Raw genomic sequence first — 24508 nt, 5'->3', positions numbered from 1 at the left:
CCAATAAAGTCTGAAGCAACTGATAGTCCTCTTTGCTTTAATTTTTTTACAAATCTGGACCAACATTAGTTCTCACTCCTACTGACAAAATGATTACTTTCATTATTGATTTACAGATAAGTTACATTTAACCAGAAGGCAAAGCTTAAAAATTTCACCACTTGGTTGAAATTTGCAAAACAAACTGGAAATTTAAAAAGCACCAAAGGCATAAGTAGCATATCCTGAAATTAGAGATACCTGTTTTTCTCGACCCTCGTGTAGATGACTGGCCATAAAGTTTGGGTAAAGCTAAAAAAATAATTGTTTGCTGAACATCAATCACAGAGTGTCTTAAAAAAAAATCCATCAGTTAAGGAGTAGATCCAAAGGAAATGGTACTGTACTCCTTCTACAGAAGATTTAGCTGATTTTTAGTCAAGGATGTGGGTTTTAACCTGACAACATGCAAAATACTCATCAAAGTATGCAAGTCATTTGAATGGAGGAGAGAAAAATATTCTCATGAATTGTGATTTCAGAGAGTATAGCTAGTAGCAGTTCATCATACTTTTCTTGGTGAAGATAATCTGTTTTTAAGGCATCTTAAAATAGTACTGGTTAGCTCTTGCTGTGTGGACCACAAATAATTGAAAAACAGATGCAACAAAAAAGCCTTTGATGCCAGTAACTATACTGTATTTTTTTTTCAGATTTTAAAAAAAGGCATTGTTATCAAGTTTTATTACACAATTTTGATGGCGACATATTATTTGCAATCATCTTCATAAATTTTGCATCAAGGTGGCCGTGCCAGTACCTGAAATTGATTCAAAATGCTCAAGACACTCAATTACTTTTTAACACTGTTACACAACGCGGTGACTTATATCTTCTATTTCACTAGAATTTGATGATGCAACATCATTGTAATTGATTCATTTTCTCAATTAAATAAAGCTACTGTGCTTTTCTTTATATGAATGCCACAGAGACCATAGAGTTAGATGTATTATCTATTTTCTCTGTCTCAAATATATTGCCTTAAAGGCTGCATTCTGTTCCTCTGTTAATTCCACTAGAAAATTTAATGCTATAGTCATATTTTTCAAGTTCTGAACTGCAATGCACTCGACTGTATTTATATTAGGCATATTTTTCACTGTTAAACTCTCTGTTGTTTACCTTTTTCAAGATCACATTACTGTATGGGCTCAGAACCCATAAAACAAGCCCAAACAAAAGTCAACTTCCCAGCCAATGCCTCCACTTTTGTACACAGTTCATGAAAAAGTGAAGCTCCTAGTTTTATAGCCCATTCAAAACAGGTTTAAGAGTACTCAATATAAAAATGTTAGCTCCCTGCACTTCTATCTTTGCTCTTGGTCTGCTTCCCCAATGTTTTGTTTCAGGACCAAAGTTCAAGGGGACAGGCTGATATCGTTGGAGCTGATGGATGACCCACATCTTACGGCATATGAAACGGGGTTTATAACAATCTTGTGGTAGTCCTTGTTCTGCCGTGTATATATTTTGCCTTTGCCGAGTTTCCTGCCTGTAACTATTACTTTGGGACAATGAGCAGAGCTATAATTGCCACAATCACACACTTTGCTAATCAGTCTCTAGAACTAGTAGTGTTTTGATCTGTTAATTAGCTGATCTTTTCCCTCTTCCAGGCATTACTTTTATCCTTCTGCCAGCAGTTAGGGCCAAGATTTAAAATGATAATAGCAGGGGGATAGGGCTTCATTTTGAGGTAAAAAGAGACCTGGGTTTAAATGGAGAGGCACAATTTCATGCTTCACAACCACCATGTTTGGGCTGCAGTCTTCCTATACCCATATTTCCTCTTATCTGTCATTGATGGGGACTGCCTCTCCTATTTCTTTATCCTACGGAGCCTGACACAGGGCCTTGCAAATAGGATCACAGATTTAAAGCTGAGAGGATCCTTAGAGGTCATCTAAACTAAGCCCCTCAGTTTTACAGAGGATCAAGCTGAGGTCCTGACAGTGACATGATGTACACAAGAAGCCAGGAGCTGAGCAGAGATATGAATCCTGATCTCCTGACTCCCAATCTCGTGTCCTTCCTATTATATTGTGATAAAGAGTTGTTTGGGCAGCTAGGTGATGTTGTGGATAGAGTGCTAGGCCTGGAGTCAGAAAGACTCGTTTTTCTGAGTTCAAATCTGGCCTCAGACACTCGCTAGCTGTGTTACCCTGGGCAAGTCATTTAATCCTGTTTGCTTCAGTTTCCTCATCTGTAAAATGAAGAAGAAAATGGCAAACCACTCCAGCATTTTTGTTATAAAATCACAAATGGGGTCACGAAGAGTCAAATATAATTGAAACAACTGAATAACAACCACCACCGAAAATAGTTGTTGGATAACCACATGGTTAAAGAGTTTGCATTTCTGAGTAATTGGGTTCCCAAGGAAAACCCTGAAACAAAATGCCCCAAACTAACTTTGGAAGCATTATAAATCATATCTATTTTTTTTTTAAACCTTTACCTTCCGTCTTGGAGTCAATACTGTGTATTGGCTCCAAGGCAGAAGAGTGGTAAGGGCTAGGCAATGGGGGTCAAGTGACTTGTCCAGGGTCACACAGCTGGGAAGTAGCTGAGGCCAGATTTGAACCTAGGACCTCCCATCTCTAGACCTAGCTCTCAATCCACTGAGCTACCCAGCTGCACCCCTATTTTGTTTTTTTTAAGCCTTTACACTATCTGCTTCTAACTAGCAGGCACAATCAGAGGTGCTCTAGCAAACAGGGTGCTAGTGGTGTCTGAAGACTTAGGTTTGAATTCTACATCAGATATTTAATCTCTCATCTGTAAAACAGAGATAACAATAACACCTCTCTCCTAGGATCCTACTGAGAACTGTGAGAATCTCACAATCGAGAACTGTGTTGTGAGAAACAAAAGACATATATCTCTTTCTCTATATATCTATATTGCTTTGCAAACTTTAAAGTCCTATTAAATATCAATTGTTAGTAGGAGTAGAAATAACAGCACAAAATAGATTCTAATGCCAGGTTGGCATTGTAATTATTAAAACCATTAGGTGGAAGTAGGATAATAGGCCTCTGTAACCCAACTTGGGGAAGTTTCATTATTGACAGGGCAAAAGTTTTCTTTTTGTTGCTTCTACCATTTAATACATGCCTCTGGTGATGAAAAGCAACTTTTGACAGACCACCGCATTATGTTTCTGTTGCCATGGAGATATTTTTGACAGAAAGTGGAAAAGAAGACCTCTACCAGTCCCTTTCCCATTCTACTCAAAGGCACAATCAGAAAACTAAAATGAATCCACCTATGTAACTTATAGAAGACACTAGCTCTAGCTTTCATTTTCTCTTTTACTCTCTGGAATTATGACTTGCCCTGAAGCTCTTGTCTGAGAGATTTATGTGTGACCTAGGTCAGATCTTCCTATATCAGTTGACAAATTTTCCCTTTACATATTTACTGCTTTTCAAGCTTCTGTTATTTCCTCTTAAATAGAAAAAAGATATAAAACCAAGTCATATAGTTAGAATTTTTAAAGAATGTCATTTTCATTCGCCATGCCACTGGCATGCCATTTGAGTTTCCCATGTTGAACCTCGTTTTTATTTTTTATATTTTAAACCTTGGGCCAATATTGAGGACATCAGATATATTCCAAGAAAACTGTGTTTCCAAATCATAGTAAGCAATAACCTTGCAGATTAGAATTAGAGTATTACAAATGGACACTTTCCTGATATTGAATCACTGACTCCTATAGCATAGCAGATCTGGAAAGTACCTTGGAATTGATCAATGGTAATTTCCTTATTTATCATGAGGAAACTGACACATGGAGAAGTTAGGTGACCTGTCTAAGGCCACACAGTGAGTGGACGAACTGAGTCTCAAATCCAGATTTTCTCTTAAGACTGTTGTTGTTTCCAATATACAATAATGAAGGTGCAATTTTAGAGCAAGAAGGGACCTCAGGGATGATCTATATAAACTACATTTGTTTTACCAATGAGGAAAAGTTAAGTCCCAGAAAGTTAAAGAGATTTGCGCAAGATTTGGACCTAGTTTGTTGTCACTGCTGTTTTTTTTAAACTCTTGTCTTCTTAGTAGCAATTCTAAGACAGAAGAGTGGCAATTAGGGTTTTAAGTGACTTGCCCAGGGTCATACAATGAGAAAGTTTTTGAGGTCAAATTTGAACCTGGGTTCTCCTGACTCTGGGCCTGGCACTTCCATCTACTATGCCAACTAACTGCTCTACTGTGCTGTAACTTAAATTAAATGCCTCTTGACTTAATAAACTCTGTATCACAGGTCATTAAATCCATCTCCTTATCTGTCTACAGAGGCATAGGTGTGGAAGTTTACTCAAGGCAAAATTCTTCAGGTGCAGTTCTTTCTAGATGGGAAGACTGCAATATAATTCAATTTCAGCATGCTCTGAACCTCATGATAAAAAGGAAACTGCTAAGAGAAGAATTAAAGACTATATGGTAAAACACACTCAAGAATTTTTTTGAAGGTAAAGGGGTCTTAAAATATGTTTATATTTGTATTTTTAGAATACAGATGCAAAGAGCTTTAGTGGTTTAAAAAACAGGAAAATCTAATCCTGCAACATCCCAAACCAAAGATGAAAACTCAATTCCCCTAAAAAAATAAGAAGTCTGAGTTCTCTAGTCTTAACTCTGCCACAAATGTGGGCTTCCCTAGAGAAATTACTTCTTTGGGTCTCACTCTCCTCATCTTTAAATTAGAGGGGGTTAGACTAGGTTTGTTCTAAGGACTCTCTAGCTCTAGTATCCTAATTCCTAGTCACATCTTGCTTGAGAGAGTTTTTCCTAGTGCTGTGGGATTCTTCCCCTCAAGTGAAAATTAGCGTGCATATTCCACCAACCTTACCTTCTGTCTTAATTTCAATTCTAAGACAGAACAGTGGCAAGGGCTAGGCAATCAGGGTTAAGTGACTTGTGCAGGGTCACACAGCTAGGAAATGTTTGAGGTCAACTTTGAACCCAGGTCCTCCTGACTGGCACTCTGTTTACTAGTTGACCAGAGGAAGTATTTCTTAAGCACCAATTTCATGCATAGCACTAGGCTAGATGTGTCACTTCTACTCAAGTTAGGACTTACAGTAAGAATGGTGGGAAAAAAATGCTCAAATCTTTGAACTCACTCATCTTCTTTATCCCAGACCATACAAACACAACTTAAAAACAGTGCGGTTACTTCTTATAATAAAGTACTGTTTAAAAAAGGGAAGTGATTGTTAAAAGTAATAAAAATGTTAAGTCATAGAACTAGTTCTAGTAAGGAAAAGAGGGATGCTTAAAAGAAATAGAAATATTTCTATTAACTTATTGGCACAACATTCATTATGGTGATAAAATGAATAATATTTTTTGATTTCTAGTCATTTAAAGATGACAGTGTAATTCACTTGTGGCTCCATTTCTCTATTGCAAATCAGCATTTTTCTTTATTAAATAAGCCTAGTAGCAGTTTTCAAGCTGTTAACACTTCTGTGAGTCGATTAACTTACCTAGGATAATGCCTAAAACAAAAATAAGTCACAGGAGGACATGGTAGGAAGCTATAGGAAGATGGAGTAGGAAGCTACTTGAGAGGAACCAAACCACCAAAATCTGCATGTTTTAAGTGCCGCTAACTGGTCCCTTCCTTCTTTCTGAAAGCGTACAGTCCAGCTGGGAATGGGCTGTGGAGAAGGAAATTTGACTTTAGAAGGCTAGTTATCCCAAAGTAAATAAACAGGAGGGGCTGGGATGGTAAGGCTCCAGAACGCCCAGACTCTGCAAGGCCAGGCTGACAGCCTAGAGGAGAGAATGGCTCAGAAAGGCAGCACGGCAATAAATTAGATCACTTGGCTCTGACTGTTTCCCCAGTTATCAAGGACAATGCATTTTCACACAAAGTGCAACAGCTGGGGCATCAAGGTACTCTGTAACATTATTCATTTGTTGGGATTGCTAGTGGGTGAACAGCAAAAGGACCTTACTGCTTTCCTGTACTCTTTCATCCTTTGTGTATTTAAAATCGACGGAGCTCATGGTCTACCCTAGATAGGTAGGTGTGGTGAATCCATAGTAAATTACTCTCTTGGGCAGCAGATGGAAGCTTTTATTTTCAGAGCTGGATTTGGAAGGAGGAGTCAGGCTTCTGGGCCACAATTCAAAATGATCAATGTGAATCACAAAATTAACCTGTTCCCCAATGTCAAAAGGTCTGGGCCTGGGAGTCTGCGGAATGCCTTCCTATTTAAGATTTTACAGAATTGTAGAAGGAAAGCGTCTCTCTTGCCATATCCACTAAAAGGGTATTTTTCTTTCAAGATCTGGATAAAGTAAAAGCAAATTTGTGGGGGAGGGAGATAGAAAGACATGCTTTTTATGAAAAGGGAGGCCTGCTGATTACTCTTTAGAGTTAAATAAATCTCGGTGAAAGAACAGTTTATTAAATTTCAGCAGCTTCCTATAAGCTCTACAAGACAGCCATGATTTACTTCCCCTTCCTATTAGTCAAAATTCTCTGCCAAAGATGGAATCCTAGAATCTGAGAGCTGGAAAAGTTAGGTGTCATCTAGACCAGTCCAAGACTGTTCTCTACAGCCTCTCTCTTAGACATCCAGATTCTGCTTGAACACCTCCAGTGATGTGGATCTCACTATCTTACTAATCATCACTTTCCATTGTTAAATGATTTTAATAGGAAAGTGTTCACAGGAGTTGAAATCTGCTTCCTCATAATGCCTGGCAATCCTGGTTCTGCCCTATGAGAGCTCCAGTCTCTCTTCCATATGACATTGAATATTTGAAGACAGCGATCTCATCTGCCCTCTCTCAGGCTTTCTCTACATTAAGGATCTCTTAAATTCTTTCACCACTGTTCCAGGCTCATCACCATCCTGGATACCCTCTGCTGGGTGTCCTCCTTTTTATCAATGACACATCTAAAATTTGCAATGAACAGAAAACTTTAGGTGTTGCTTAACTTGTAAGCCTATTACATCCTTCAGAATACAATAATGTTGCTTGCATTGGTTGTTTTGCTTTGTTTTCTCAGTGCTCTTACAGTGCCAGTCACAATAAGCAAGGCACTGGAAAAAAGGCTACTTGCTGTCTGCATTTTCACTTCCTGTATGCTTTTTATTTATACAGTAATTCTGGCATCACAGTGACTAAAGAGTTGCAATAATTCAGGTAAGAGAATTCTGGATATAAAACAAAGAATCCACGCCATAATTTTTTTTAATTTTTAAAATTTTTAAATTAATTTTTTAAATTAAAAAAATTTTTTTAAACCCTTACTGTGTATTGGCTCCAAGGCAGAAGAGTGGTAAGGGCTAGGCAATGGGGGTCAAGTGACTTGCCCAGGGTCACACAGCTGGGAAGTGTCTGAGGCCAGATTTGAACCTAGGCCCTCCCATCTCTAGGCCTGGCTCTCCATCCACTGAGTTACCCAGCTGCCCCCCATAATTTTTTCAAATACATAGGGAACATTGCAGGAATCTTCCATTTCTGTTTGGTTAAGAAGATCTCCCAGAACTGGTGTATGATTATCCTCATAGGCTAATAACTTCCATGGCTACAATAGTGGTTATTTTAAAAATAAGATTTCAAGTATTTCTAAGCCCTAAATCCTGCACATTTGGAGTATGCTTTAGTTTACCTTCTATTCTTTAAGGAATGGTAGAAGGCTTTTGAAAAATCTAACCTCTGTCTAAGGGAAAGAAGGGAACAGTTAGACTGACGGCAGCAATAGCAAAATAGAGACAAGTCCTCTCTACACTTCAGCAGCTCTAGTAACTAAAAATCAGGTATATAAAAGCAAGAGAAAGTAAAACTCCAACTGAGATTAGCTCAGGTTAAATTCTTCCCTATCAAGTGTCTCATATCTTCACAAAGGGAAGATTGGCTGTCAAGAGCTATAGGTAAAGGAAGAAAGAGTGAACCTGGGGAGTACGGAGAATTTGTCATTCCAACATTTGTCATATGAATGAATGGAAACTCGGGACCTAGTCATTCATTTATTCACCTAACATTTATCAAGCATTTCTTGGATTTAAAGCATTGGGCTAAATGCTAGTAGAGATTAAAAAAAATTTAGATCATGGTTCCTGCCTTCAAGAGGTTTAGAGATTAAACCCACTTAGGTAACGATAACACAAAACTATCACAAAGGTATGGTAGGGCAGGTATTATTATCATTATTTTATAGATGCTGAGATATAGAACAGTTAAATAACTTGCTTGGCTCCTGGGAACAGAAAAGACCAACCAATGGAAATTATAGGGAGGTTGATTTCAGCTCAATATATGGGAAGTCTTCTAATAATTCAGCGGTTGAGCTGTGGAAAGGTTTCATTTGAAAACAGCAAGTTTCATGGTCATTGGAGGTTTAAGGGCGAGGCTGGAGAGCTGCTGGTCAGTAAGGTTGTAGAAAAGAGTCAAGCTTCAGTCAGGGCTTAGACAAGATGACCTCTATGGTCCCTCCCAAGGCTAAGACTGTAATTCTATATATTCTACTACACTGCCTTCTACTGCTTCCCTTCTCTTAAAGTAACTGCCTCTGTTTCTTCAACTGTAAAATGGGGATAATAATAGCACATATCTTGTAAAGTGCTTTGTAGGTACTATATACATTATTCCTTTTTTCTGCCCTTCCCTGAACTCCTTGTATGGCTCCAGTTGGTCCCTTAGTCCTCCATTTTATTGCTCCAGCCTCCATCATGCCTTGCATTTTTTCCCAATTCTGTGCCTTTGCTCACTTCTTTCAGAATATCTGGAATGTGCTCCCTCCTCACATTCAGAGTCTTTAAAATATTCTTACCTATTCTTTAAAACCTACCTCAATTGTGCACATTTGCTACAGAATGGGGATTGTTCTGGCTTGGATTGTTCTGTATACCCTTCCTAAAGACAAGGATAGGCCTTAAATTAGGTTGGTTTATACTCTGGCACTAGCTGCTTCTCTTTTTATGCAAAGAAGACTGATGGCAAATAAGTAATAAAAAATCAGATGGTTGGAGTATCAAGGAGACAAGATTTAATTCCCCACTCTCTCTTCCTCCAAGCCTGGGGCTCTTAACCAGTTTTTGTGTGTATATCACAGACCTTTTTGGCAGACTGGTGAAGATTATTCTCAGAATAATGTTTTTTAAATGTATAAAATACATAGGATTACAAAGGAACCCAAAAGTATTGAAATATACTTATCACAATATTAAAAAGCAAAGTTCATACTCCCAGGTTAAGAACCCCTGCTGTAAGTCCTCCTATCATGCTTCTCTTTTAGTCACTGTTTATAAAATGGGCTTCCCCCCCCCCCCCCCCCCCCCACCAAATCTACTCTTTCCTATTCCTCTGGAGAGGTCGGTCCCAGATTATGCAATAAGGCTTTAGAGGTAAAGAGTCCAATGCTGAGGTCTGTGGGGGCAAGGAGGAAGGTCTCCTTTCCTTTTTGCTAAAAAAACCTCATGAATTTTGCCTTTCCCTTTGTTCCTCCTCTTTGTTTTAGACTCTAATGAAAACAGAAACAGCATCAATGGATTAGATTCCTTTGTGGCCCTGAGCAGTTGTATTTGTCATATTCAGCAGCTAAGTACAGATTTGGGTCAGATGGTGGAGGTTTAATTCTGCAAAACCAGAGTTTCCTGGCCACACATGGCTGGGAAATCATCCTGTTGAAGAGGCCAGAAACCTTTGCAAAGTGGCATATTAAGTGCTGATCCCTATTTCTTCAGGCCTGCTCAAGGTATGACTGACATAACTCTTACAGGAAGCATTTAGATTGTGATGGTGAAGGAAAGCAACTGTGGGTGGTGATGTCTGAAGTCACTACAATCAGATGCTACTTCCACCTTTATGCCATAATGATGATGATGATGATGATGACTTCTTGTATTTCTTTATGACCTTTAAGGCTGACAAAATGTTTTCCTCAAAACATCCCTATGAGGTTGACAATGTAAATACCATTGACACTCATTTTATAGAGGAGGAAATTGAAGAACAGAGATATGAAATGACTTGTCCAGGGTCATACAAGTAGTAAGTGTTAGAGCCAGGATTTAAATCTAGGGCTCCTGATCAGTGCGATCTTCAAGACACTCTGCCATAGGTAGAGAATACCTTAGTACTTTTCCTCCCTGCTGTAACTACCTCCCACCATAAGCTCCACATCATACTTCTTTACTTTTTTCAATAACCCTTACCTTCTTCTAAGGATATACTTTGTTATTACTAAGTCATGGTTCCAAGGCAGAAGAGCAGTAAGGAACAGGCTATTGGGATTAAGAGCTTTGGCCAGGGTCATGGAGCTAGGAATTGTCTGAGACCAGATATGCCCACATCATTCTTCTTCATCCTCCTCCACTCCTTTATTCACACTAGCTGCTGTTCTCTTTCCAAGTCTGCTGCTGCTAAAACAACCCTGCCGTGTCCTAAGCTTCTTAGCTGCCTGGGAACAATGATTCCATGAGCTGACTCAGGCTGCTATGAGCGAAGGTCCCTGATGAATAAAGTGGTCACCATCTTGGCCAAAGGAGGCAAGCTGCTTTAGGCAAATATCTGAGGAATCTTGGAATCAGCCCTTTCTTCTCTTCTCCAAAGGGACAGAATGCTTTCTCCTCTCTTATATCCCCCCAAAATAAAAAGAGTTGATTTTTCAATCAGTTTGATTTGTTTGCCTTCCCATTTCTATCCACAAGCCTCAGGTCACCTTCATTGCTAATGAGTTGAAGATCCATCAACTTAAAGTTTGGCTATAGACTCACTAGCTCCCAGTAAGCTGTGACGATGAGCATCTGCTTCTACATTTTTCCAAGTCTTCCACACCAAATGGTGATGATTGACAATAGTGCCTGGTACATAGTACAAATCTATTGTTGCTGCTACTGTCCCACAATAATCAATGCTTGAGTTGGTGAAAGGTTGAGATGAGTACCACTTTTTGAAGTTCTAAATTGATTCTACCATTTTCTGGCAGTCCGAGAGCATCCTGGGATGGCACTTTCCCTACTTCTTTACTAGTCGATTTGGGTCCAAATTATCTCAAGCCCTCTCTCTCACCTATTTCAGGCCTTGATAGTGATGAGATGGGCTGAACTTGTGAAGTAAAGAGAATTGGACCTGAATCAAGAGACCTGGGATCACATCCTGATTGCCATTTTCTAGGTGTAAGATAATGAGGAAGGCCATTTAACATCTGCAGGCTTCTATTTTCTTATCTGTAATATAAGGGATATAAATAAAAGGAGTATAAATACTCAGTGACTTCTAAGATTCCTCAAAGCTCTAAATCTATTGTCATAAGGGGTCAAAGTCATGCCTGAAGGCCAAACTGGAAATGAAGTTCTGAAAACAGATTTTTATGCTACTTGTATGATTGGGGATTTAAGGAAATGGAAGAATAAGAATTTGAATACGAGGGGTACAATTTGGAGTCAGCTGTCCTCTGACTTTAAAACCAATGCTCTAGACTTTAAATTCCACTGTCCCCTAATGATTTTCTGCTTTTAACAACCTCAAAGGGAAATGAAATGAAAAATTTCAAAACAAAACTGATTTAACTTTTAAAGTTAAAAACATACACATATCTCTCTTTCACACAGCAATGTAGGAGGTGCTGTGAAATCAAACCATTAGCTGGTCTCAGCCCTGAAGAGGTGGGAACCCCTGATCAAGTTACCTGCAAGGCTGAAATGAATAAATGAAGACAAATGGGAAATTGTACATTTCTATGCTACCTGAGTCTCAGGAGGACTCCTCTCGATTTAAGAATATTTTTTTCTGCTCTAATTTGAGGACTTACAAGTCAATCCATTTGATATCTCTGCAAAAAACAAAACAAAACAAAAAACAACCTAGAAGTTAAAATACCAGGACATTCTGACAAGAGGGAAATACAAGTAATAAAAGATGAAGTTGACATATACAAATAAAGACACTATTTTAAAAAGTAAACCCTTACCCTCTGTTTTAGAATCAATACTGTGTATTGGTTCCAAGGCAGAAGAGTGGTAAGGGCTAGGCAATGGGGGTCACATAGCTAGGAAGTACCAGAGGACATATTTCAATCCAGGACTTCCCATCTCTGGGTCTGGCTCTTAATCTGCCAGGCCACCAAGCTGCTCCTAAAATAAAGACTCTTGACAAGAAGCAATTGGTGATGGGATAGTTTCATGTAGTCCTTGGATTCTACCATAACACTTATTTTATTAATGGTGTGACATGGCAATAAGAATATTAAGAATATGGGTAACTATAGCAAAAAGTACAGGCTTTGAACCATCATTTTATCATCAACCCATGGAGAGTTAAAAAAAAAAAAGTTGTGGGTTACCATTTTTGTTTATAGTTCAAGTTGAGTATCTGAAGCCAGAAATGATTACAATTTTTCTTCCCTCTTTGCTAAAATATCTAATATTGGTCAATTAGATCCTTGTAACACAAGGAAAATGTGGCAAACATTAAAAGTACAGATGAAAGGCCTTATTCTGAGCATAATTACTTCCCAAAGAGGCAAAACTTCCAGTCATAAATTTACATTTTGGGTTTGCCCTGAAACATTTAGATATGAAGGGTTTACCATAAATGAATTGATAAAGATGATAATACTTTGGTGAAAATTAAATTCAGAATGTAAAATGAGATTACTCAACCATAAACCAAACTTCTAACATTACAAATTTAACATATCAGCTAAGGTCTTTAAGATATTATAATTAAGTACAAAAACATCAGTATTTGAGCATTAGCGTTTGTGAAATGTTTAATGTTTTTTAAATGGTTCAAGCAAGATACACATTTTTCCTATTATGAAAAAATACTCTATCCAGAGTCCAATTTATTATTACCAAATAAATGAATGTTTAAAAGATGCTGTCAATTGACAAAAACAACAACAAATAAAACATCCCAACATTCCTCACAACCCATTAAAATAGCTGATTTCCATGCCAAGTGAAACAAAATATTTTTCTCCTTGACAAGCTACTTACATTTAAATGAAAACAGGGCAAATTTGGTCAATAATATGGATTACATATAACAAAAAGGACCTTAGATCACGTTAATACAAGGATCAGAAAGCAGCAACTTCAATTAAAACCACCCAATTATTTAACCAACTTTAAAATACAACAAAAATAAATTAATCTGTTTTAAATGGAAGTGCTTAGACAAGTAGCTTTTTGACCCATGAGTCCATCTCAGCAGCAGGAATCACAATGAGGTTGGAATCTGCTGAAGCCCGGCAAAAAACCCAAATCCAACAAATGGCCCCGGTATTAGTAATCAAAAGGCATTTGCAAAACATATTTTGTTGGTTAGTAGCGGGGGGCTCTGAAGCAGCCACCACCTACAGTTTAGTTCCTCTCATACTTTGAAATATAGCAGTATTGGGGATGAACACACATTTTCCATTAGCAGTAAACAATTGGGAGATTTTTGCCTTTTAACAATGGGATGTTTTCATTTCTGTACTGTCTGTAAAACATGCCAATGGTAATGCTATTATGAATGCACGCCTTTTCTTAAAAATCCTCTATTATCCACTTATGTTTTCCTTGCATTGGGATTTAAGAATGCCTCTTTATTGAGACAAGTAATATGTCATCATTTTGTTCAGCTAACAGGCCTGACAGCCCTGTCTCCTTGAGTTAAGAATAGTAGATCTCCAATTCTTACATTGCTGGCAAAAACTGGCAGAATAAATGGGAATTGGCCACCAAGTGCTAAGTTTTTTTTATTCCAAAAGATTGAGATAATTTACCTTTACTACAATTAAATTTGGCCAGAGATGGTGATTTTTAATAAAAATGATCTTGCCTATATTTTGCAATAATTTCTCTGAATGCGATTCTTCTGTACTTTAACAAATAACATCTCTGTTCACTATTTCTCTTGTCTTTTTGATCCTTTTTCCTACTTATCATCTTCTTTATTTGAAACAGATTTTTAACAGATAATCTTGATCGTTACAACAATATCTTGCCTGCATTTTATTCAAATAATTCTTAAAAACAGCTTAAAAAGCCGTTTGGAATAACATCAAGCTTGCCATCAATCAAACGAAAAAATTCCGCTGGCGGTTGTATAAACATCAGATCAAGTCTGATGTCTTCAAGGATTTCAGAGTGAACCATAAAAAACTCCATTAACTTCTGACAAAGAATGCAAATTAATCACAACATGGGGTGAAATGAAATTAAAGGCTCTTTTCTAATCAATGACAAGGCAGGATGAAATATTTGTTACTCTCTCTGCACTCAGACTGCCTAGATGTTTGCACTTCCCCTGAAAAGCCCCAAATGTAAGGTGTGAGTACAGATTCACCCACAGTAGCTGTTTAGCCCTCCCCCCCAGAGCTATCTGCTTACAAGTCGTGGAGATTCACAAAACACACTAATCATCTGAATCTCAGGTGCATCCAATTTGTTATTCACACTCTCCCATGCCAGTGAAAAGCCTGGCGCAGACAGATGCACCAGGAACCCTAAATGACAGTTTTGGCCTCGGGAAGTTCGATCACTACAGCAAAATCTAGTACAGCCTCCAGGTGAAATGTCTGGAGCTCCATATGGAGCAGGGAAAATTAACAACAAGATGAAAATCGCTGCAGCAGCGGGGAGTCTGAATTTTTGAAAAAAAAATGAAATTTAAAGATGAAGAAAGAGAAGTAATAAATTAATGGGGTGTGAAAACATTCAAAGCTTTACAATACCAGGGGCACTATTTGCTCAGATTTTTTCCTTTTTTTTTTTTTAACTTCGGGTCATTTTGATGTAATTTATTAACCAAGATCAGGAATTGTAGCCAAAAGAAGAAAAACATTTTTATACATACAAAAGTACTTTAAATACACTTGTGTCTACATTATCTTCACTTTCCTCTAGCCTCTCACTTTCCAAATTTCCTACCGTCAAAGGAAGTCCATCACTTGGGAATGTCTTCTTAATGGATTTACTAGCATCCTAATGTACTGCACTGTGGTAAGGTTTGAATGTACAATGACAATTGTTAGCAGGCAATTCTTTTCATTTCTCCTAAATTGCGTTGTCATTAAACAATCCATTGCCCACTATCATGTTTTTTAAGTCTACTGAATTTGGATCTACATGATTAACTGTACAGTTTCAGGCCTCTTTCAGACCTGCACATCTTTGCAGATTAATCTCAGAACTAAATTACATAAGACACTACAATACCATTCAATGTTAAGCCTGTTTTAACAAAAAAAAAATACTTTCTATAAGGCTCAGTTCATAATGACACAGAGTCTGATCCTGTGGGTTTTTCTCAGTTTTCCAGGTGACTGTCTATATAGGGGGAAAAAGGCGGAAGGAATATAATTATAGAGGATTGTATCGTTATCTACACTAGCATTAGTCTCAGCCTGACTTTTCATTATAATGACTTTCTCATAGGGCAGGGAAGAAGGCCTAAGTGAAAGGCTGAGATGGGGTAGGAAGAAGGCAGTAAGAAACAAATACTTTCTTTTTAAAGTTATAGGCTAAATGTTACATATCTCCTCCTTATTTAAATTTTTTTTAAGTTAATAGGCTTTCATTTCTCTTCCCACCTTCCTTTACCCCTATTAAGAAAAAATGGACCCAAAAACCTATATAATAAATATGCATAGTTAAGCAAAAGAAATTCCTACATTGGGCATATCCAAAAATATGATTCATTCTATATCCTGAGTCTATCACCTTCCTGTTAGGCAGTGAACATAGCAACATTTTAAAATTATAGCTGGAACCTGGGAGCGAGGAAGGTAAGATGATGGTAGCAGTCACCTGTGGGGGACCAAAGCTTAGCTGGAACATCTTCAGGTCTACTCTTGCTGGTAGGAGGAAGAGGAGCTGCTGCTGCTGCTGCTGTGGAGGCTGGGAAAAGACAATTCCCCAGCAAGTCCCCTTTTGCACCATCAATCTCACAACCTTCAGTGTACACTTGCTGACCTTAACTTAGGTAGAATGTGAAGTGGGGAACTAATAGTGTGGCGCCACGTAGCACCTGTGGTACTCTGACACGCGTTATCTTGTGGGGTCCTCACAACTCCCCATAAGTTATTATCATCCTCATTTTACAGATGAAGGAACAGAATTCCAGTGAGGTTACAGAATTAGAGCCAAGGCCCAAGATCTTATGAGAAATTAAATGTTAGAATTAGGGCCAGGAAACCGGTTTCTTAGCTTCTATAATCTCTTTATGTAACTATCAGCTGAAATTTCATGACTTGATCTGAGTCTAGCCCAAGTTATATTCCCATTTGGAGAAACAATGTATGGGCACAGACCCTATAATTAATCACTCCCAAATGCCCAGCCTGCAGCATACCCAACCCTCAGGTAACAAGGAGATACTTTTTATTTCTCCTCACACCATTCCCCTTGGCCACCAGGGTATCATACATGACCCTGTCTTGGGAAAGAGTAGGTTTGAACCATTGTAGAAACCAAACCTGACTCTGCCTGGGCCCTGGAAGAAAAGACTCCTCCTTATTGGCAAAATACCACCAATAAGAAATGGCCTGATCAGATGCAAAGTTGAATAAGGGCAATGAATTAATGATACCAAAGCGACTCAACTGAGGTATAGGTATCCGAAAATAAGTGACAAGACAGAGTAGACTTGGGTCACTACAACACTCACTACTGTTACTGTGCTGGATAATTTCCCTATAAAAGAGGTCTCATTCTACTTTGAAGCCTGAAAAAGTTTTTAATGAAAATAGAGGGAAGGGCTGGCCTATCATCTATGGGCCTGAGAGACACTGATTGAGTGGGCTGAATCCTGCCTCCAATTCTTACTAGCTGTGTGACCATGCAATTAAAATCTTTATGTCTGTTTCTTTATCTGTAAAATGTAATAATAATATTATAATACCTCTCACAGTGCTGTTGTGAGGGTCAAATGAGATAAATGCATGTATAAACCTTTTTTTTTTTAAACCCTTACCTTCCTTCTTGGAGTCAATAGTGTGTATTGGAGTCAATACTGAGTGGTAAGGGCTAGGCAATGAGGGTCAAGTGACTTGCCCAGGGTCACACAGCTGGGAAGTGTCTTAAACCTTTTTTAAATCTTAAAATATTCTATAAATGTCTGCTGCTCCTATCATTGCTGTTATCTACTCATTCAAAGTCTTTGGGTCCCACATTTCAAAGGGATATTTTTTCATACCCAAACTCTATGTCAGATTGATGAAATATTTAAGGACTCAGATACATTAACACAACTTTGAAAATATCAGGATGGCCAAAAATGGTAGGGACATTCTTATTAAGCTTTGAGTTCTGCAATGGACCCAAAGCTTCAGGATGTGTTTGGAAGGTGTACGCATCAAAGGGGATATTTTGAGTCTAAAGAGATTTTTCTTCGGGGTCACTAAATAGTCCTTTTGAAATTAGGGATTTTCTCTGTATTTCTCAATCACTATGAAAGGATTTTGTCTCTCCCTGCTAGCCCTAGATGAGTCTGGTTCTAAACCCAATAGGATTTTTGATAGAACTTTCTGACGTCTCAGGTAAGAGAGGTGTCTTTCAGAAGGCCACTTCACACCTGACCACGTACAGGGAACTTCATTCCGGGAAGGAGCAGAAGAGTGAGTCAGTGTGGGTGAAGGAGGACTGGAGTCTAGGAACCCATCAATACTTGGAGCAGTTGAGTCCCAATTGGAACTTGGACTTGGTTTCTAGCACTGCCACCCTTTGCCTACAAAGCCATTACTTCTGTGAGCCCTCAGTAGGAGACATTATCCAATGAGGGGGCTTGGAGTAAGGACAGAGAACTGGATTTGAATACTGCTTCCAATCTTTACAAGCTGTGTGACCATGGGGGCATGCCACTTAACCTCTCTGGGCCTTGGATCCCTCATCGGTAAAATGAGTATAAAAATCCCTGTTTATTAGTTGTGTTGGCTAAGTATATTTAATTACCACACTTAAAAAAAATTACTACACTTTCAAAACAAGTACTAGCAGTTTTCATTTCATAGTTGTCTTAGAGACAAGCATAAATACTACATATCTCTTGCTACACCTTTTTTTTTTTGCCTGAAAAGGTAGAAAAGTAGAAAAAGGTAAAGAAGATAGGAAAGAAGTACCATTTCCCCCCTTACCTCCAGCCTAGGTGAACATTATACTCTAAGGCTGTGGAATCAGTAAACTCAAATTGCCAACTCAAAGCACAGCATAAACCATTACTGGCTTTGAGCAAAAAGACAAAGTTTTGTTTGTAACTTTAGCTCTGGGAAATAGGCCCGATGGTGTCAAAGGTGGCTTCTAATAAAATCTCAATTTGGTGACAACACTCAATCAGGAGTCAAGGAAAACTGCTTCTCGCTATTCTGGCATAAAGGTCAATGCTAACTAGGGAGTTCAGCGTATTTGAATTTTCCAACTTCCACTTGACCGATCAAGTAAATGTGTATTTAGACATTAAGAAAAAAATGCCTAGTAGGTGCCCAACAGACCAGAATTGCTACCATGTACACACTCCTTTTCAAAAGTTCTGTCTTGGCCTTTAACTCTTCATGTCTTGTAAGCTGTCATACACTGTGATTTCTTGGATTCACCACTTATCATCTTTTAAAAAATAAACACGTGCATCTCTAGCATCTGGCAATGGCCTCACTTCTTGTTGTCTTTGGAGTACAGAACACAAATTTTATGGAGGCAGCTTCGTTTTCTTTTTCTGCTTTGAGAGTTGGAATAAACCACCCGAAATACAGGATTTAGAATGTACTTGCCACTCTAGAGGTTTGATCAGAAATCTAATCCAGATTCAGAATCTGATGGGCTTTCTAGATTATAAATGCATTTACTGAAAGTATAAAGAACTGGTATGCTAAAATTTCATTCCAAACCAGTGTTAGCATGAATGTCACACTAGTAACTTTGGGTATTTAAGGAAGAAGTTAGAGGTACACAAGGGAGCTGGCCACTGTGAGAAAGATGGCTACAATACTGTGATGCAACCTGCTAACAACCTGGATGGTTTCTCCTAGCCATCAGACAGCTTGAGCTTTAAAAAGGACAGGAAGCAAGAGGTTTCCCACATGGGTGCCTAGAGAATTTGTTTAAAACAGCTTATAAAGATGGTAGAGAGAATGAGCTCCATCCTATTATTCAATAACCAGGGTTGTGATGCATCTGCATAATCTAACCACGCATAAATTAGTATGTGTAATACAACAGTTATTTGCATAATAATAGCAAGTTAATAGATGCTTAAAGAGCAGAGACCAACACCACCTTTAAATCAGACATGCCTCCAGGCACTCTGGCCTGTACAGACCAAGATGCCAGAAAAACAGTGAGTGTAAACCTGAGGAAAACATTCAAATTATTCATTCCATACCACCCATTCCCACACCCCTTGGGTATTTCACTTAATTTTTGCCTCCTGCAATGGGGAATTGTTTTTAAAATAAGATATAGCTTGTATTTTTAGTTCTGGTATATCTCTGGAATAAACATCTTAAAGCAGTGTTTAGAATTTAGTCATTAATGTTAGTGCACTGAAGAATCATTCTGAAAAGGGAGAATGAAGGGGTAGGGAGCAAAGAATAGGGAAGAGGGCAAAAAGAGATGTAAAATCAAACTCCCATATAAAATCTGGTGCCAATTATATTTGATTACTAAAACACTGAAACAATGACCAGGGCCAGATTTTTTCCCTTTTGGTCTTTCAATTCAAACCATTTCAATTAAATTTAAAATCCCAAAGAAGAAATCAGGGAAAGGGGGCTTTTCTTCGTCATTGCACAATACAAGCATGCAGTGCAGGAACTGGGGCTTGAAGAAAACAAAACAAAACAAAACAAGACAAAAAAAAAAACCCAATGCCAAAGTCTTTACAAAGAAGCAGTGTGATTATTGCTTCCATCCCTCTCAGAAAAATAAAAATATCAGGAGCCCCCAAAAAAGTAAAAAATCAATAGAGACTTCTAAATGACTCCTTTAAGATATCGCTTTTCAATTTAACAGGACAGATTTATTTGTATGTGGCTCAAATGTTCAAGATTGCTCCCTGCACCTTCATACATAGGAATGAATGTCACAGTGGCGAACGGCAGTAATGAACAATCTTACCTGAGGATATGGAAACCTCCCAAGAGCAAGCTGGGAAAGGAAATAATATTTGTCTAGTTATAGATTTGCATGCGGGGTAGATTTCCTTAAGACAGACAAGTACTAAATTTCACAATTGTATCCAGCAGAACAAACCATACACCCCCCCTCCCCACGTTAAACACTTGACCTAAAAATAATCCTGTAATTCCATGAAAGGCTGTGTTTAGAATGGACAGTTAAAGGGACAGTGTGGCTTCCTTCATAATTTTTCTCTCTGTAATAACATCATCTATGCAAACATTCAGACATATATGTGCACTGATATTTAAAAGTAGTAACAATTTAGTTGAATACTTACCAGTTTCTAAATAAATAGTTAGTTGGCTTTAATATAGTGATTTACATATGTTAACCCATTTTATCATTGAAGGCCCTGTGAGGTAAGTGCGCTAATATCTCCACTTTACAGATGAGGAAATTAAGACTATAAAAATTTATTCACTGGTGTCTGAGGCTGTATTTGAACCCAGGTCTTCCCGATTCCAAGTCCAACAGTTTCACCACTATGCTTCTATAGAAGGAATATATTACTACAGAAATAACTGTCAAATTAGGTAACCTCTCACAGTCTTGGCTTTCCATCTCTGAGATGGGAATTATTATTCCTAGGCAAGTACTTATTAAATATTTCATGACCTTGGAATGTACAACATTATGGAATTACAAGAATATTATTATAATGATAATGCCATCTGAGCTTTTATCAGTGGTTTTTCTCACATTTAGCTGTTGATGTTGGAAAAATATCATGTTCCAAGACTGTGAAGCTCAGACAAGAAAGAAAAGAAAGGGAAAGAAATTGATGTGAAGAGTGACCGAGAGGCTAAGGATTGAAGCCTAGAAACTATCACTGCTCTAGCTGTAATCTACTATTTGTAAACTGTTTAATCTTGGTCTCTGGTTCCTCATCAGCAAAGGAATAATTTAACCAAGAAAAGGAAGCTTGACTCCAAAGCTATGCCTTTCTTTTTCTAAAGGTAAGTGTAACCAGAACTTTCACATTTAAATAAGTCATATACTTTAGTCACCTTGAAAAGCTATACAATGTAAGTCACTGCATAAAACATTTTGTAACTCCTCTTCTGGAATTGCTTTCAGAGTCACAAAAAACTATTCTCATTATTTTTATGGTCATGCCCCATTTTGGACTAGAAATAAGTGTTTTCCAGCTGGATTCTAGCCCCCTACTTTATCCACCTGGCATCAGATTCAACTATGAGTTATAATTTCTTTGAGATCAAGAACTGTTTCTTATTTACCTTTTTATCTCTTCCTGTGAACAGAATATGCTGCTATGCACTCATTACAGTAGAGTATAAGCTTTTTAATGGCAGAAAATGCTTTCATTTTCTCAGTGTTATCATCCTAGCAAATAGGTGCCCAATAAATTCTTGTTGGGTTGGATTACACAGATGTATTGCTTAATAAATGATTATTGTTGAAGGAGTCAATTTATTACTTTTAGTAGTTTTCAAATATTCAACCTATCCTCAATGGGTTGAGATTTATTTACCAACACTGAAGATATTTTTAAAAATATGTAAAAGTTTGAACAAAGGCAGTAGAGACAGAATAAGTCTAGTTTCCTAACGTGACTACTTTGAAGAGAAAACATTCATTATGATGTGTAAGTTGTGTATGTTTGTAGACTAGTCACTTATTACTCTGTAGTCATATCTACCCAAGCATCTATTAATGCTCATTATTTCATGGCATCATAAAATTACTTTAAAATTTTGTTCTGTACTTCTTCCTCTTTCCAGTGTAAACACAAAAGATACAATAAATGGGTACATTAGCAAAACCTCTAATTGTTATTTTTTTAAAGCATGTTTGTTGCACATTCACAAAATATGTAAAAGTTCTAAGTATACTGCTTTGTTCCCACATATTATGTTGAATGTTCACCCCAATATTTTGTAAATACAGTGCTTCATGCCAATGAGAGTTTGCATAATGATTCAAAAGAAGTCGTTATGAGCTGTCATGTCAAAAATATGTTGATTAAGGGTGCATACCATTCTAGACAGACATGACAGACAGTGATGGCTCATAAAAGCTCCTGCCTAGCATACACTGATCTCTAGATTAGGTTTTGCCTGTATTCTCTTTATATCATTAGAAAATTACTAAGAAAAATTTAAAAAAATTTAAAAAGACAAGTATAGAAGCATGCTGAATTTTCCCTGGCTGGCTGGGAGGTAAGAACTTTGTTCACAGCATAGCCTGAGCCTAATGCTGTCTATATCAAGAAAAATGCTTCTATCAATCCTGAGAACATTCTGTAAAGTAGACCCTGAAAAGGCACAGTACACTGATCTTTGGCTTTTGCAAGTTAAAGAAAAAAAGAGGGGGACATGGAAAGTTGAAAAAAGAAATGATGGAGGAAGTTCAATCTTCCCCCCCAAAAAACCAACCCTCCATATTTTTAAAAATCATGTCCTCTCCTGTTGAAAAGCCAGTCTATAAGATGACTTGGGAATAAGCCCTTTCTTTCTTGGCCAGCACCAGTCAGAAGTGATCCTGGGCATCACTTTATGCTCAAGCATAAAGGCAAGAAAAGTGGCTAATGAAAATTCAGGGTGGATGGGTCAATTTGGGAACCTTTCCTTACAAGGCCAGTCTAGGTGCTTGGGGAGAAGTGGTAGAGTTTGAACTCGTGAACTCATCTTTCTGTGACTAGCCAAGCTTTCTTTTTTCTTGTATGTTTCCCTAACATCCTACTGAATGAGTCTCCCAGGAGTATTGCCTTGGTGCTGGAGGACAGGAGAATAGCTCCTTGTCCACGACCAGTAGAGGCCACTGTAATAGCCACACAATCCCTTCCCCTTCCATTGCCTACCACCATCCAACACTCTTCCCAGGAAGTAACGCTCCTAACTTGTGGAAATTGGCAGCAGCCCTATCATGCTGTCATTAAAAACTGATTCTAAGACAAAATGAGAAAAGGGGGTCTTAACACTCCATTTTCCTATGTTCCCAGGCCAAATAAGCTACAATACTTAGGTTTCACAATATTTGTTTTACGGTAAGGCAAAATAACTATAGGGCAGGAACAAAAGAGTAGTCTAAGCCAGCTCTTTATCAAACTGTACTTTAAAGATGGTAAATGGGAAAAGGGCTCTCAGCAGATACTAGTATATGAAGAACAAGTTCTTTATGGGGCTGTGAAAAGTTGTTGTTTTTTAAATCAATGAACCCACTATGGGGAAGAGAGAGCATACACTACGTGTGAAAATTTCAGAAATAGTCAAACACTGGCTCTGTGTCTTTTACCCCTACTGCTCTATTGATCTATTTGCATTCCTCACTAATTCCCCTCCCCCTTTTTTATTGTCAAGGTATTATAAATTAGAAAACTTACAAAAGAGAGTATGTAATCTTCCCTGAAATGGCCTGCAGATATGTCACTGTACTAAATGTGTTTCAGATTTAATGAAGCTTTAATGTCCTTTTTAATTTTGCCTGTTTCTGTATCACCAGGGGTCGAGCAAGGCAATCAGCACTCAAGAGGGTGGTTTGGTTTAAAACTAGGAAAAAACTCATTTGCTTATGAGTTGCACTGTATTTTCTTAATTAAATTTACTGAGTAAAATGGTTTAAGTTCAGCCAACCAATGACCTTTGTATGTAGATTTAGATTTATAAATAGGTTAACAGTTAAAGTAAAGAAAAAAAAGAAGAATCCCAACAAAGCAAACAGATTAAGGCTATGCCAATAGAAATTTTTGCTCCCTTTATCATCTTTACAAAAGAAGCATTTAAATATAGGCAGCTTAGGTCCAATAAAAAAGTACACTTAAAAATACAGGAGCTCACAAGCAATAGCAATCTATCAAAAGGCTCACTTCCCTTCTACTCCCAGGAGGGGGGCAGCTCACAACACAGAAGCTCTGGAAAAGCTTCATTTCTCCTCCTTCTCCTGGATCCTATTTAGTGGCTTGTTTGTTTGGTGCTTGTGTTTTTTTTTTTTTTAAGTGCATTTTGATTCCAAATACTTAAGATTCAGCAAACTGCAGAACACTATGCTCATTGTGGGCAAGTTTACTATTTAAAAGGCAAAAAAAGAATGCTCTAAACACATCCACCAGTTGGGAATACATTTAAATAACACCAAGCTGCTAATATTTTATTGTAAAACTAGGAATGTTCTCTGACTTTCTTCTTTTACAGAGCTCATCATACTGGAGATTCATCCCATTCCTAAGAGTATTGGTTTGAGGCATTTTAATATGGTTGAATTTGAAAATCAGAAGCTCAAATATGTGTAGGATAATGATAATTGAGAGTAAAGTACGAGGCAGAAATTTTGTAGAAATGTAAGCTAAAAAGTTGGCAATGAGGATCCTT

The 24508-nt window shown here is 37.8% G+C and overlaps 1 protein-coding gene across 5 annotated transcripts in view; it reads right to left on the bottom strand.

Annotated features, from left to right (window-relative positions):
• The window catches only part of MAP2K5 (mitogen-activated protein kinase kinase 5), a 316196-nt gene that overhangs the window by 67420 nt on the left and 224268 nt on the right, over positions 1 to 24508 (bottom strand). For 4 of the 5 annotated variants that reach the window (XM_001376370.3, XM_007479616.2, XM_007479617.2 and 1 more), the window contains one exon: positions 20118 to 20147. The exons of the other annotated variant lie outside the window; for it this stretch is intronic. In XM_001376370.3, the coding sequence (XP_001376407.1) occupies positions 20118 to 20147 (30 nt within the window). The remainder of the gene's footprint in view (positions 1 to 20117; positions 20148 to 24508) is intronic. 5 annotated transcript variants of the gene reach the window in all.

Source organism: Monodelphis domestica, chromosome 1 (genome assembly GCF_027887165.1).
Source record: "Monodelphis domestica isolate mMonDom1 chromosome 1, mMonDom1.pri, whole genome shotgun sequence".
In the NCBI taxonomy this organism is placed as follows: domain Eukaryota; kingdom Metazoa; phylum Chordata; class Mammalia; order Didelphimorphia; family Didelphidae; genus Monodelphis; species Monodelphis domestica.
Note: the sequence above shows the minus strand (reverse complement) of the source record. Positions and strands in the feature narration are given on the sequence as shown.